Raw genomic sequence first — 16,005 nt, 5'->3', positions numbered from 1 at the left:
ATAGGGAATGTATACGTCCCGAATCTCCTCCTCCGCCAGATTGAGCTGATGGACCGACCGCACCCAAATCAGCAAGCGGCCACACCCGTCATATAAAAGGAAGACTCAGTCTGCGTCTGACAGCGGCTGGTTCACACACACGCTCACGGAGGCACGCACAGCAAACCGTCGGGGGGTAAGAAGACACACACACTTCCCCCGAACACACACTCATGTGTATAGCTCTGCATGTCTTAACTGTCACTCTCCTCTCGTCACAGGCTTTTAGGATCGGTCCAGGAAATGTCCAGGGGACAGAGTCCGCGGGACTGTATGAATAAAATATAGGAACAGGAGTTCCAGTTCCACGTATCGAGCTGCGGGAGGAAGGCAGCCCCGCCAGCGACGGTGACGTGGGAACTACAAATAATAAGGTCGGAAAGAAACCTATAATTCTTGATATTGCATTGAGTCCTGTCTGGCAAACAGGCGCTCATTATATACGCCGGAACGGCTTGACGGCTTGTGCTGAACCCCCGCTATGGGAGAAGATCCACTACAGTAAAAGATAACGACCGATGACGTCACGAAGCAAGGCATCGCCGTCACCTCTTATCGTTTGTTACAACCCTAAGCCCTCCAGTGAGGAGCGAGCTATCAGAGACTGTACACACCTAAGTTGAAATCTAATCTTCTGTTCTCATCCTTCTCCAGGCTGGCGAGGACGCCTGTGAAAATAATATTGTATAAGTCATCTGGAACCTATGTGGGGTTTCTCCTGCCTGCTGTATGATTTACTGAACTTCAAGTAAAAAGCCGTTTGAAACTGCTGCAATCCCCTGTTCCGCCTGCTCATTGAACACAGACACTCCACAATATCCAATGGGAAATAAAAATTACCTATAATTTGCGGACCATGGTGGATGTATTTGGAAAAACATTGGGGGGGAAATGGCATTTGTACAAGAGAAAATAGTGTACAGTATGTCCCCCTTTTAGTGCTTTGTTTCTTTGTCGATTTATTTTCTGTAATGTTGTCTTTTAAATAAAATTTAAACAAGCAGCACAAACCCCCTGGTGATGTAGAATGTCACGCTGCATGGCGAGGCCGCCTGTCATTTGAATGTGCTCATTGTGTAGCTAAATGTCTTCACCTGGTAATAGACAGCTATTCTTGTCAGGGTCTGTGTCATAAAGGTGATGATTCAAGCGTACTGAAGAAGCACTCACTTTGACAGATTAGTGTGTGCGCGTGCGTGTGTGACGTGTGTCAGGCAGACTTTCTGCATGAACCCGTCATGCATCCTTCTCTCAGACCTCAGATCAACGAACTATAGTCAGGGAACAAAAGACATGAAAGCCCGATGGGATGGGCCATGCTAATAACTGTTTGTTGCTGCGCTAGTTCCTCTGTCAAATATATTTCATCGAAGAGGGGGGAAAAAAAGATATGAAAAGGTGTTTTATATCAAGCAGTGGTGGGAAAAAGTACTATATTTCTTTACTTAAGTATAGCTATACCAATAGTCGGAGCAGCAGGTGCGGTATTGCACTCGCTGTACCGCACTGTTGTGACGAAACGAGAGCTGAGCCAGAAGGCAATCTACTCGGTAGACCCACATGAAGTGTGGGTCATGACTAGGGATGTCCCGATCACGTTTTTTTGCTCCCATCATTTGATTTTGAGCATCTGATCTGATATTTATATTTTTATAGAACACGTTTATGCCATATCACAATAGTACAATATCCCAAATCATAGACAATTCCCAGTCTAAAATAATGATATGGATATAATATTGATACTATAGGGATGTCCCGATCACATTTTTGGCTCCCGATCCAATTCTGATCATTTGAAAATGACGTGATCGGCCCCGATCAACCGATCAGATCGGGACAACCCTAGTCATGACCCAAAGAATAAGGTCACGAATACAAGTGGACAAAATGTGTTTTCTTCAACGTGTGGCTGGCAATCTCCCTTAGAGACAGGGTGAGAAGTTCAGTCACGCGAGAGAGACTGGGAGTAGAGTCGCTGCTTCTTCGCCTGGAAAGGAGCCATAGGTGGTTTGAGCATCTGGTTTGGATGCCGCTCGAACGTCTCCCTAGGGAGGTCCTCGAGGCACGTCCCACTGGTAGGAGACCCCGGGGCACGGCGGGGCAGACCAAGGCGCAGTTGGAGGGATTACATCGACTCACTGGCCTTGGAAAGCCTCGGGATCCCCCAGGAGGAAGTCACTAATGTCTGGGGCTCTCTGGTGGAGCTGTTTCCCCCGTGACCCGACTACGGATAAGTGGTTGAAGATGGATGGATGAAGAGGATAAAAACACTGTTACAAGTCTGGTCATCATAATGTACATAAAGCAGCCTATACAAAAAGATTAAGTTATCATTATGCAGAAATTTGTCCCGTTTCACAGGGTGTTATAATGTATTAAATGTATTAAAAGCTTTTCAAAATAGCAGATCTACAAGCTCACATGATGTCACATTGCAGTAAAACTATTGCAAATACTTAATACTCCAGTGAAGTAAAAGTAACTAAAAATGTAAGTACAAGTACAGTACTTAAGTAAATGTGGTTGGTTGCTTTCCTCCACTGATATCACATGATCATAATAAAAAATATGTTCCCTTTCGAGAATCATGAAATAGGACTCAAGAGGTGGGTAGGAGAACCAGGGGAGTGCAGTCTGTATGGTTATCAATATAATAAGGTCACAAATCAATGTTGGCTGCTGAAGGGGAAAGAGAGAGAAAAAATAAATACACATTCCCATACGTCAGTACAACGTGTTATAATTTTATTTGGTCTCATCTCTCTTTTACTTTATTTTTTATTTTTTTTGCTTTTTCCTTTATATATATTTTTCTCCACAGGTTAAAACCCATTATAATAGTAAAGAAGAAAAAAACAAAACAACAAACACATATTCACATACTGTATGGAGACTGACATTAATCCTCTTCGACACACACACAGTCACACACACGTGACACGCGCACGCACAACAGAAACAATTGATTAGGCCCAGCCCAGTGCGAGATTTCACAAAGAACGACGACGACAAAGGTTTTTTTTTTCTTTTTTTAAGCCTGACGAAACTGGCAAACCCCAAACCTCTCACGAGCAGAGGCAAATCTGAGGAGCTCTGTAAAACAAGCGGGCGCCAGGGGAATGCAACAATGAAAGCAGCATTACATAACCTAGCTTGTAATACAACACAATTACACACAAAGAAATCTGGCACTCTTTTTTTTTTTCTCTTTCTTTTCTTTTTTTTTTTTAATGCAAATATTCTACAGAGACAGAGAGGAGGACAGCCATGTCCTCTGTCTGTCTTCAAGCGACAACAAAGACCTCGTCGTCGCTATATCTGAAGATAGCAGTTTTTATGCACATGAAAAATAAAATAAGTATGGGTGCCCCTAAAGGAACAATGAATCTGTTTTGGGATTTTTGCTCCAATGCACGCACAAAGAGAACAATCTTTCAAGCTCCACCAGGCAATTGTTCCACAAAGGCAAATGTTCTGCTACACACAAAATACTGGGGTTAGTTTAAGAATAGACGTCGATTTTGATCTTTCTGGAATTTGTCAAAATTTGTGCGTTGGAATGTAAAAAATTATATTAATAATCCATTCTGCCTCCAGTGAAGCACCCATACTTCATCTTTAAATACTCCAGTGAAGACCTAAAAAATAAAATAAAAACAAGCATTTTTCTTCTCTTTTTTTTTGCTGAAAACTATACCGAGCAACCAATTCATCATCTTAAAGTAGACTGTGTCTGTGGCGGCCATCCTTAAAATAAATGCTTCTGGTCCAGTGTGTCAAAAAAATGGCCATTTATAAATAGAGTCTCATCCACACATTATGTTCCCCGTATAGGAATGTCCATATGTGGTTGCGGTAGAGGAGGCAGTCAAAGGAAGAAGCCTTGTTTACAGTACTGCGATGATGCTGTGATTCGAAAAGATTTATATACCACTAAAAAAGTGCATGGTTGGATCACTGGATCATTTGGAAGTCGAGTCGAGTCCCCTGAAATATTGATCAATCCAAAACGTAAAAACCATCATGCACTTTGGACTCGGAACAGTCTCATTGCCTCATAGAACCAGGGTGGAGATGTTCTTCATAGGCCTTAAAGCACGAACATAAACGTGTCTAATAGTTTGATTGTTTCTGCAAACAGCGTTGACCTTGTACTAGATGACAGCTCTATACATGTCGTTTTGAAAGCATTACGTTTCGATCCTCATCGACTCAACGTGGCTATTGGCTCAAGTCAATACACGTCTCCTCCCAGCCAGGGGCAGACGTACTTCCTCACCTCGTTGGAAACAATATAGACAGAATGGACCCCCTATATTCCAAAGAAGATCACAAAGTAAATTGACAGTCGAATTATAGCCAGATGGAACGACAACAGTAGTGGGCGGCGGGCGGTTTGTTTTTGTGCTGTGGAGTACGTGGAGCGGAGCGGGGAGCATTTTCGACCGCGGGACTTAATAACCACATAGATAAAAATCAACGCTTATTTGTGTGCAGCAGCGTGCGCCGGGCCATGTCCGAGAGCCCCGGCGCCGTTGTCTTGGAAACCAATCGTCCCTCCATTCACGGTTCTAATTCATTCAATTTGAGCTGTAAACGTTATCATAGGAGGGACAACAGCAGATGGTGACCTTGGATACACAGAGTAAAATGAAGAAGAATAATCGCACTCGGCAAACCCACACGGCCCTTTTAGCCTATGGTGGCTTAATTCTATCCCGTTTCTCTTCTGTGGGCCCAATTCACGCACACAAAAGGACAGGAAAAGTGTGTATTTTAACATGGTCAAAGACAGAATAGTGTTGTGTACTGTGTGGGCAGACTGAGACTGTGGCGGTGGCTGGCTGTGACTGGACCAGTGTTGATTTAGTCGAATAATACTATGACGGAAAATGTCCGTTGACTACCTTTTTTTCACTGACGAAAACTAAATGGAAACTAAATGAAAGCTATGACGACTAAAACTAATGACAATTTCGTCAACAAATAAAAAATAGACTAAAATGTTAGGAAGGGTCTAGTGGACAAGAGATTCAGAATATGATATTTTACACTTGGTTTGCATGCTGAAATGCATGCTGAATCTACAAGCTCACAACGTGTCGCAGTGTAAGTGTAAAATCAGCCATTACGACAGCATCAAGGGCCACCAAAATACATTTTAGTCAACTAAATCAACTGCAGATTTAGTCGACTAAAACTAGAATAACACTAAGACATTCCAGGTAACTAAAATGTGACTAAAACTAAATGAAAATGTGGTGTCAAAATCAACACTGTTCAGCAGAAGACAAGCGAGGAGTGCAGGAGCTAACAAAGGTTAGATGCCGAGATCCCAAGCCGTCAATGAGATGTATAAATTTGACGGTGCCTAAAGCTATTCTGCCCATCCCCGTTGAAATCCTCGCTGATTCCGTCAGTAACCGTGAAGGAGAGCGCCTCGACTTTACTGAAAGCTGCAGCAATTTTCGGGGAATAAAGTTGCAACAGAAATGCTAGCAGTGCTTGACCTCCAGGTGCAGCTTGAAGTCTCGGCACACAGCGCTGTGACCAAAGTCTTAACGGATGTCTTTGCACAGGTTTTAACCTGGAAAAGTGCGACGTCTGGCACTATATCCACACAGGAGCCTGCTTGCCTCACACACAAAGGCTGCATAATACCCAGCGGGACACCAGTGCACCACTAGTCTCTTTCTCTTTTTCCCATCGGTTTTAATGACTGTCTCCACCACCATCATCATCACTGCCCAGATCCTCGTCTAATCGCTTCCAGGTTTGCATAATGTTACGGGAAAGGGGATGTGCAGAGGGCTTCCTAACCATAGCACTGTTAGATCCCTGGGTCTAACAGGGCGACACGGTTCAATAGCACACCGTTCTCTGCGTACCCAACCAGCACCATTAGTATTTCATGAATGTAACGTATTGATCTTCGCAAGGTAATCCTCTCTAACCCTTCTCAAGCTCTCCCTAAAATCTAATCGTTTCTTGCTTCTCATCATTTCCTACAAAGCCTCTCTCTCTCCCCGGGTTGCACCTGAGAGAATAGGCATTGCTGGCAAAATATTGGCTCTAACTGGCAACCACAGCCAGCTCGTGGTCGGGACAATGACGGGCATTGGCAATGATGGGCCGGAGAGGTTGCCGTCCACAAACGACTTGCAGCTAAATGAGAAAATGTAACACGCTGCTTCAACACAAAGCAACAACTTCAGCCTGATTTGTGTCACAGAGCACACGGCATCTCTCGACTTTTCCTCACAGAAACTGTGTGGTACAGCGTGAGAGAAGGACACTGCTATTTTGCAGTGGGGATCGAGCTATGAGGTGCTCTGCATGCGAATTACGTGTTGTGATAAGAAGAAAACTATACCAGAATATAAGAGAGACGTCTCCACTTGGCCGACACCTGACACAGTCAGTCGGTTCTGACAGCGACAGTCTGTCAGAGAGCCTTCAATCACCGAGCTTCCTCCTCCGCCAACATAATAACAGCTATCCGAGCCAAGTGGCGCTCAGGAGGAGGAGGATGGCTTTACTTGTGGCTTTCTCTCCGTTGACACCGAGGGGACGAAGCAATAACTCACTCGTCTCCGCCGCGGCCCACACCACGGGCCGGCGCTGACGGGAAGTGGGTGAAATGAGAGAGCATTACAACAAACAGAGAGAGAGAGATGGATTCAATGTCACCTCCTGGTTTTTTTTACATCCCGGTAAAAAACTAACACACGCACAATGCTAAGATCCAGAAAAAGAGTGCAGGATGGCTGGCCCCACTGCCCAATATAAAAAAACAAATCACATCTGTGTGAGCTGAGCGGTGCAACTATTGTTATAGTTACTGTACTGCTTGATTAATTTTAGAAAACATCTTTGATAAATGACAGTTACCGTGTGGGGGTCCCCAGAACATCCAGACCCCCCCCCCAGGAACGCGCCATGGGGGGCGGCCCAGTTCCAGCAAGCCTTCCCACGTCCGAAACGGTTGAGAAATGACAGAGTTGCCGTGTTGCAGCTTTCCGTGCTCGGACAGACACGTACAGGGACACATACGTTCGGGGACCCACATAGCTGTGTAATGGAAAAATAATACTTAACACATAATAGTCTGTGGGCTTTAGAAATATTTAACCGATTAAAAGTATTAACAAGAGCGTGTGACTAATGACAAATACCAAGTTGGAACACAGGTTGTTTTTTTTCCCCCATTTCTTGAAAAGTAATAGCTTTCGTTTCGACATACCAGGTTTCTGCCCTACAGCGACAGCAATATATAGACAAAATATGGTGTTTCTATGAGCATCAAACACATGGCCTGTTCCCCTGCTTCGTCGCCCAGTCGCCCACCATGCAGTTAATAGACACCTTCAAGCCTACCTCGTTCTGACACTCTTCCCGCCTGGACCACCACAAGGTCAATAACACGACACAAGTTCAAAGAGGAACCAACTTGGCAGGCATGCACCTGGTAAATCGAAGGTAAATCGAATATGTACTGCAGTTCAAAAGAACTTCGTTTCTCTATAATATTTGTTATTATTATTCAGTGAGAAGCCAAATGGAACACTCAGCAGTGTCAAGGGCAGATTTGCACTTTGCAAACTTTGAAATTGTGCGAGGGAAAGGAAGGGTGAAATGAAAAGCGAAACCTCTCTCTGAACAGTGGCGCGTGCGTTTGTGTGCGTGCATGTGTGTGTGTGCATGTGTGTGTGTGTGCGTCTCCACCCGAGGGGGAGAGGCAGAGAAATCTTACTGGTGGAGATTTTGTTTGGTCAGCAGCACAGTCGAGTAGCCGCTAGCGAGGCACAGAAAAGAAAAGGACCTCGTCTCTTTGGCTTGAGAAAAAGAAAAGGAGAGCGAAAAGAAAACAGTACTGAAACATTTATAGGAATGGAGGGTATTTTATGCACCAGGAGAGGACTTACTCTATTTGCTAAAAAGATTATCCACAGCTATAATTGGACATGTTAAAAACACAAGATTGCATGATGTGAAAAATACAGGGTTGAGGCTTTTCTTTTTTTTTTCCTGTGATGTGATGTCGAGGGTGAAATAATTTGCCAAATATCTGGATGGTTCACTAATGCACTGCGCTCTTATCACACGGTTTATTATCATTATCGGGGCCTGTGCCATTCCGTCTGTAGGATTATTAGGCTAATCAGAAAGCTCGTCCCTCCTCTGGAGAGGTTTACGCCATTCATCGGAACAAAGCTCTCATTGTCTTCCAAATGACATGGCTTTCACCAAGGAGCCCAATCAGTAATTGAACCTTCACTCCTAGCATGCTAATAAGAGAGACGCCGCAAATGCGCGAGGAGGGAGCCAGCAGCACTGGCGTCTGGCTGCCTCTTCTATTGGTGTCCTCTTCGATGCCTGAGCGCTTGACCCGAAACAATCAGTTCCTTAATGCATAAACTAGGACAGTGCCGGCTGTGGCTTACATGCAGCCAAATGCTAATGCTTTACTTTCCCTTGACAGACACACACACCCCATAATACTAAAGCCTAAGTAAGCAGAGATGAACGCTGACAACTTCACCCTAAGTGAGAAGATAGTCTCGCCTTCCTATGTCCGACAAGGGAGTCAGGCACGTCGCGGCCATGAGCAGCTGATCAGGCACTTATTAATAAGGGCAAGTGTCCTGGAACGAGTGCACCATAGAACTCTTCCTGAACGAGCTGGCTGTGATGGACATCAACAACTTCCTGGGAAACTGTGGCGTGGGAGAGCGGGAAGGCAGGGTGGCGTCCAGCCTGGTGGCCAGACGACACTACAGGTTGATCCATGGCATAGGTCGATCTGGAGACATCGCTGCGGTTCAGCCCAAAGCAGCAGGATCCAGCCTGCTTAATAAGTTGACCAACTCGGTTGTTTTGGACTGTCAGGGGTGCGAAGTGTGGCTAGTTGCTTTGTGGTTCCCATGGCGACCGGGATGAGCTCGACCCTGTGTTTCCTGACCCTTCGCCATCAGAGGCCCAAGGCCCGCTACATCATCTGGCCGCGCATCGACCAGAAGTCATGCTTCAAAACCATGATTACTGCAGGGTTCGAGCCCGTGGTGGTGGAGAACACTCTGGAAGGGGACGAGTTGCGGACGGACTTGGAGGCGGTCGAGCACAAGATTGAGGAGCTAGGTCCAGAGAACATCCTGTGTGTCCACTCTACGACATCCTGTTTTGCTCCACGTGTCCCCGACAGGCTTGAGGAATTAGCCACGATGTGTTCCAAATACAACATCCCCCACATCGTTAACAATGCCTATGGAGTGCAGTCGTCCAAATGCATGCACCCGATACAGCAGGGTGCTTGTGTTGGAAGAATCGATGCATTTGTCCAGAGCTTAGACAAGAACTTCATGGTGCCAGTGGGTGGCGCCATAATCGCAGGTTTCAATGAGTCCTTCATACAGGAGATAAGCCAAATGTACCCAGGCCGAGTGTCGGCTTCACCTTCCCTTGATGTTCTCATCACCCTGCTCACCCTGCTGGCCAGTGGCTTCAAGAAACTCCTGGCAAAGAGAAAGGAGATGTACTCCTTCTTGGCTCAGGAGCTGAAGACTCTGGCCGAGGCACACGGGGAGAGACTGCTGCACACGCCACATAATCCTATTTCACTGGCCATGTCTCTGGACGGCCTCCAGGCCCAGGATAACAAGGCAGTGACTCAGCTGGGCTCCATGCTGTTCACCCGGCAGGTGTCCGGAGCCAGGGTGATCCCGCTGGGCAAGGAGCAGACGGTGAACGGACACACGTTCTGCGGCTTCATGTCCCACTCGGACGCGTACCCGTGCCCCTACCTCAACGCGGCCGTGGCCGTGGGCATCGTGCGGGAAGACGTGACGGCGACGCTGTGCGTCAAGAGGCTGGACAAGTGTCTGAAGACGCTGAGGAAAGAACGCAGCGCTGCTGCCCAAAGTAGTTCAACGTCATTGACGGCTGCCGACTTCCCTCTCCAGAGCGTTAGTATAACTTCCTCCCTAGGCCGCCCGAGAGGCATCCTAAACAGATGCCTCGAGGACCTCCCTAGGGAGACGCCCCAGAGGCATCCTAAACAGATGCCTCGAGGACCTCCCTAGGCCGCCTGAGAGTAACATGTGGGGGCTCACCCGGGCCAAAAGTTTTAACTTTTGGGTCATTTGGATCATGCCAGTTGGGTTGGTCTGGTTCTGTTTTGTTTTAGGATGGCAGATTTGTATTGTTGGTATCGGTGATAATTTTGTGCAGATACCCACTGTTACTATTAGCTCATGTGTTTCATTCAAGTGCCTTTGTTGCTGTTTGCTAATGTCTCAATCTCTGCACTGCAGACGGAGAGAGAAGAATGGTGTTGCAACATTCTGAGAAGTGTATTCTGGTGGCTTCAGCGAGAGACCTTCGCCCTCTACTGCGGTAAGTGTGACCATGGGGAGGGAGAGGAATTAAACTCTTACGTCCCATGGTTTAACATTGCCGTGGGGAGGGTGGGGGAGGTTCTCATTTGTGTTGGGTGGGGGACTGAACAGAGTCTTAGACTGGCCCTCCACCTACTGTAGGTGGAGCTCCAAGGAAGGAGTTAAGGCTAGAGCTGACTATGTGTACAAGCCCCCTAGCTAACACTGCCACTCCTAATTTGGATTTTAGTGTGATTTGGTGTGTATTCTGCTGCTATTGCAGTATAAATTGGTGGGGGATGCTGCACAGAATTATAATTTGCTCCTGGGTAAATCTGCCAACCAAATGGTTAAAATTGGTTTTGGGGTGTTTTTTTTTGTCTTCAGGCCTACCAATTAGCTCCTGTCATGTGTGCTGAGAAGGGCTCACATGACAGAACCTTTGTGTCTGTCAGTAGCAGTGGTGGAAAAAGTACTCAATTGTTTTACTTAAGTAAAAGTACCAATACTGCAATTTAGAACTACTCCTTTACAAGTAAAAGTACGGAATTGAAAATGTACTTGAGTAAAAGTGCAAAAGTATCGGCATCAAAATGTACTTAAAGTACTAAAAGTAAAAGTACTCATATTGCAGAATGTCCCACTTCACAAGTTCAAAATGTGTACAAAGTCTATTGAAAATAGCCGATCTACAAGCTCACAATGCGTCGCAACGCGACGCATTGTAGCTTGTAGATCATATTCATTGTGAGCTTGTAGATCATATTTTCAAATGGCAAAAATGTATTGGGTTGAAGTGGTTAATTTATGTTTTCTAATCAAAATTAAAATCGCCAAAGTAACTAAAGTAACTAAAGTTTTCAAATAATTGTAGTGGAGTAAAAGTACAAATGTTGGCTCTGAGATGTAGTGGAGTAGAAGTAAAAGTACTGGAAATTGGAAATACTCAAGTAAAGCACAAATACCTCAAAATTGTACTTAAGTAAAAGTACTTAGTTACTTTCCACCACTGTGTATCCGACTGTGTGTGTGTGAATATGCTCTAAGTCAATGTTTAAAAAAATATATTTTAGTCCCACAAGCCAAGTTGAATTATCATTTCGATCCGGACGATTTTTGATTAATTCAGACAGGTGAAAGGTTAATTGGCTGTTCAATTACATTGGGAGATTACAGTTTCAGTTAATCCAATGGTGTGTAATGTATATATGCAGTAAGTCTACACTGTTATGCCACTTGGGATTCGTAATGCCCCTGTATTTTTTAAATGTGAGATCTAGATCTATGATATTTTGCCATGGTATTTTGTGAAAAGAGAACTTCAGGGGAGAAGTTTTCTTTTAGGAAGGGGGGTGTTACGGCCAGCCATAATTAGGTTATTTTGTATTTGGTATTATCTGTCGTTTCCTTTGTTCTGAGGTGGAGAGTTGATGAGAAGTGGAGGAGACCTGCATCATCATGGGACTGATTACTGGAGAGTGCTTGCTGCTATGGGGAACTAGTCCTCTCCATGGATTGGCTGGCTCTGATGACACCAGCAGTGGATTGGGTGGTGGCCGCACCCGATCTATAAAGATCAGTCACAAACAACTCTGTTCAGAGGACTGTCAGCTTCAGGGCAGCAGGGAATCGGTCCCCCTGTCCTCTCACCACAACCTGCGACCATCCTGTCCAGTTCTTTTTTTGGGATAGGTTTTGAGTTCTGTTTTTGATTTGTGTTTGAAGTTGTGTTTTGTTAGTTTAGGTTTAATATTCCTGATTTTGGGCTGTAAATTCATGCATTTATGTTGCTTCCCCTAACCCTAGACTAGGGGGTGTAACAGTGGCGCTGACCAGAGAGAGACAACCGCCGGCCGCCTTGAATGATGGTCAGAGTGGGAGAGCAGCGGCCAGCGAGCTCTCACACAGCGTGTGGGGTCTACTTCACGGAGACAGTTCAAATTTAGTGTCATAGAACATAACATACATGGGCAACTGGCGGCCCCCACCGTCACTTAATGCGGCCCTCAGGTTGATATCGGAATGCTGACATATTATTGATTTCAGCTGTTACAATTCCAAACATGCATGACTTTCTGTAATTACTTTAGTCTATAAATTAGTAGCTTATTGACTTGTATTATAATTTTATTGTCTTTTTTTATGTCCAATGTACTTATTTAGTTCAGAAAGTTAGCATAACTACAATTAAAGGCATTTGAAAGGATTTTAATTAAATATTTATAGCAAAAATAGCTGATCTACAAGCTCAAAACGCGTCGCAGTGCGACACGTTTTAAGCTTGTAGACCAGCAAATTTTTAGCTACGACAGTAATATGCAATTCCAATGTGGCCCACTGGAGTGAGTGTGGAAATATAGCGGGCCTCTCCATCGTCAAAGTTGCTCAACCCTGTGATAGAACACAATAGCGTGTGGGGTCTACTTCATCACTACATGGGGACAGATCAGATTTAGTGTCATAGAAAAGCAAAACTAAGATTTTGAATGCTAATTTCCTGTGTGACAACCCGTCGCCCATTTGGTGCTGTGGCCCGCGAGCAGGTAAAAATAAATACCAATAATTATTTACAAATGCTAATTAATTGACACGGGCCGGGTTAAGTGTTAACTCTCTAAAAAAGGGCCTCTCTTTGGCACACAAGGGGAACGAACGTACAGGGCCGCCCGCCCGCGCCCCCTCACTTCCTGGCTGGTGGTGACTCCAGCCAATTGAATCAGCCCAGCAGCGCATGGAATGTGTCCCCAGGAATGTGTTTGGAATGTTATCTGGTCCCAAGCAGGAATGTCCTGGGTCACTGTTCGTAGTTGAGATTCTGCACGCAGTGTGGAATTCCAGAGGAAATAATAATGGTCTAAATAACTATTCTGTTACAGGGAAGTGTTTCTCCCACATTGCGACATGGAAGCAACCGTTTAAAAAAGCGAGACAAAGTAGTACGCCCTCCTAGCAGTTGAGTCAGTCAGGTCAACACAGCCACGCACACACAGTCACACACACTTTGTCTTGCACAGCAATGTTAAGCTCCTTTTGCACATTTAAGCCAATTTCATAGCATCATCCCTGCGCACCAGGTCAACCATTTAAGGAAAATAACCTTTAAAAGAAAAAGGAGGGAAAAAAAAGGAAAAGATTAAAAACACTTCACAAAATAAGGAACTCCAAATCTCCATTTGCCCCCCGGGTGGCTTTCAGAGTCTGCATAGAAACGGGAGAGGCAGATAAAGCCGTGCAAGTCGCCATATCCACCTCTGCATTGTCCCCATGCTTCAAAGGTACGGGGGAGATGAAAGAGGCTGATTTAAGCACTGTGATAGAGTCTGAGGAGATGGGTCTATGAGTCTATGACTGATCTGAATCTTTAGAGAGAAAAATCAAACGGGTGCCAGACAGACACTCCACTTCTCAGGCAACCTATCTATCCCACAATCCAATGAATGAACCACTGATGGCCTTTGAGTGGCTTGCTTGCTTCCCACGAGGAAAATAAACGTCCCTCGGCGGTGGAGATCAGTGGCTGTGCATACGTCATTGTAGTTTGTTTTGATCAAATTATTATTATTTTTATTCCAAGTGCTTTTGTTTCAAGACATTGGACAAAGTAGTACATGACGGTTTCCTGGACTGCATTGGTGTGGTTAAGAAAGGGGGGCCGGTTCACACCGAGTCCGTTTGATTAGAACTGTTACCAAATATGGTTGCCTGGTCCCCTTTGGCCATGACTCACATTGGCCTTGATTCTTCTGCACCCGAGTACACATCATTCAACTGTATTCAATGCTTTCACATTGCATCGATCCGCATCCGAGTACACTTCAATCGGTCCCGAGACTATACCTCCATGTGGTCCCGGGAACGGTTGGGGTGATCCGCTCTGGGGAACGGTACGCAGCATTCACACTAACCACAACATCTGCCAAGTGGTCCCGAGTGCGCATCCAGGACCATAGTGTGTGAATCCCCCCCAAAGCCTTCCTGACGAAGAGACCAGACCCATATGTCCATAATATGCGCCCGGCCCGGGGCAGGGGGGGTGGATCATCAGAATCGGTCGTCTCGGAGTTGCGTCGGGGACTTGAAAGGCTTGAGCCCCAGTGTCCTGCGCGGGCGCACCTTCTCTTTGGTGCCGCCGCCGTCCGCCACAAGGGGCTTATTGGCGCCACAGGCCAGTGCCGCCCACCCCAGGTCGATGAGGGGCGAGTCGGCCGGGTTGAGGGGCGCCACGCGGAGCGTGGGCAGCGTGGGCGAGCCGTTAGCGGAGGCCGGCGCTGAGCGCGACGACGTTACGGGGAACGGCGCCAGGAAAGGGTCGAAGGGCGAAGGCGTGTCCTCCGGGTCATGTCCGCCACCCCCTGTAGACGAGGGGGGGTCGGCCCGCAGGGAGAACGGGTCGCAGTCGGGCGAGGGGAACGGATCACAGTTGGTGAAGGGGTTGGTGGGCGAGGGCTGGTAGCCCAGCGGGTGGCTGTCCGGGTGGCGCCGGGGGCTCCGGTTCCCTCCCCCTCCCCCCGCCGTCGAGATGAAGCTCCAGGGGTCAATGCGGTGGCGGACGGGGGAGGGGCGCGGCCGGGGGATGACGTTGACCTCCAGGCGGCGGGTTTTGGGGCTCCAGAGCCGAGGGTCCGGGTAGAGGGAGAAGGAGGTCGTCGGAAGCTTGTCATCCACGTCCAACGTGTCCTGGCACAAAGGCAGGTCCAGAACTAGAAAGAGGAACGATAGACAAAACAAAAGGAAATTTATTTAAACGGCAATCTTCACTACTCGTTTTCAACCTCATACACGTATATACGGCCTCCAATAATACTCTCACTATAGTAGTTGCTCTACATCAGAATACCCTGACACCAAAATAAAAGACTAAAAATGGGACCAAATGCATCCCTGTTTGGCACTCAGCATCAATGGGCAGCACAGCTGCGGCTCATCGCTCCAGGGGAGGTGTCAAATGACAAATCGTACGACTTTGACTTCGTACGTTGTTTACCATGGCTGTAGACTAGACGTGTCAAAAGTTTGTTGATGCGTCTTTCAGAGCGTGCTACTATTTTGGAGCAATGTAACAACACTGCACAGCTAACAGTAAGTATTTATTTGTAACTGCAGTCTTTTTGTCTAAATAGTATATTAAATACAATGCCAAAATAGTAGACATTGGTGCTTGAATTTAGAAACAGAAATCTATTTCCCTTCTGATATTGGCACAAAATCTGCAAGCAGAGATTTTGTTGTTGCTTATTTATCATGCTGTATGCGTGCATACTGCACACTCAAAAACAAGCACGATGTCCTTTGTAGTTCATTTGGCACAAAAGTGCTTTTTGGATTTAATTTAACTCAATGTCATGGCCATCATCAGGAAGTGTATGGGTCACAGGAGAGTTTACCCAAACAAAACAATTAACCAGAAATATCCCAATGGCGTGTTGAATAAAAACTTACAGCATGACATTACACTGAGGAGCCAGAAAGTGATATGTTTTGGTTAAAACAAAACGTTTTTGGTTAAAAGGTTAAATCACAATAATCTGATAGTAATCATTGCTGTTGAAAAGTGTTTGTTCAGTAACAGAGGTCTCCCTGTCTCTCCAGC

General features: G+C 46.0%; 2 protein-coding genes and 1 pseudogene across 3 annotated transcripts in view; 1 reads left to right on the top strand and 2 right to left on the bottom strand.

Moving 5' to 3' along the window:
• rela (v-rel avian reticuloendotheliosis viral oncogene homolog A) overlaps positions 1-16,005 on the bottom strand; it is a 285,280-nt gene that overhangs the window by 135,107 nt on the left and 134,168 nt on the right. The window lies entirely within an intron of this gene.
• Positions 5,144-13,755, top strand: LOC310875601 (O-phosphoseryl-tRNA(Sec) selenium transferase-like; annotated as a pseudogene). Its single transcript has 4 exons — positions 5,144-10,008; positions 10,353-10,434; positions 13,060-13,167; positions 13,611-13,755. The product of its transcript is annotated as an O-phosphoseryl-tRNA(Sec) selenium transferase-like (transcript).
• LOC310875728 (mitogen-activated protein kinase kinase kinase 11) overlaps positions 12,199-16,005 on the bottom strand; it is a 75,286-nt gene continuing 71,479 nt past the window's right edge. The window contains exon 10 of the mRNA XM_083789046.1: positions 12,199-15,115. Within this exon, the coding sequence (XP_083645172.1) occupies positions 14,457-15,115 (659 nt within the window). The 3' untranslated portion in view covers positions 12,199-14,456. The remainder of the gene's footprint in view (positions 15,116-16,005) is intronic.

Source organism: Protomyctophum parallelum (genome assembly GCF_964188405.1).
Source record: "Protomyctophum parallelum genome assembly, chromosome: 18".
Lineage (NCBI taxonomy): Eukaryota > Metazoa > Chordata > Actinopteri > Myctophiformes > Myctophidae > Protomyctophum > Protomyctophum parallelum.
This window is presented reverse-complemented; position numbering and strand designations above follow the sequence as displayed.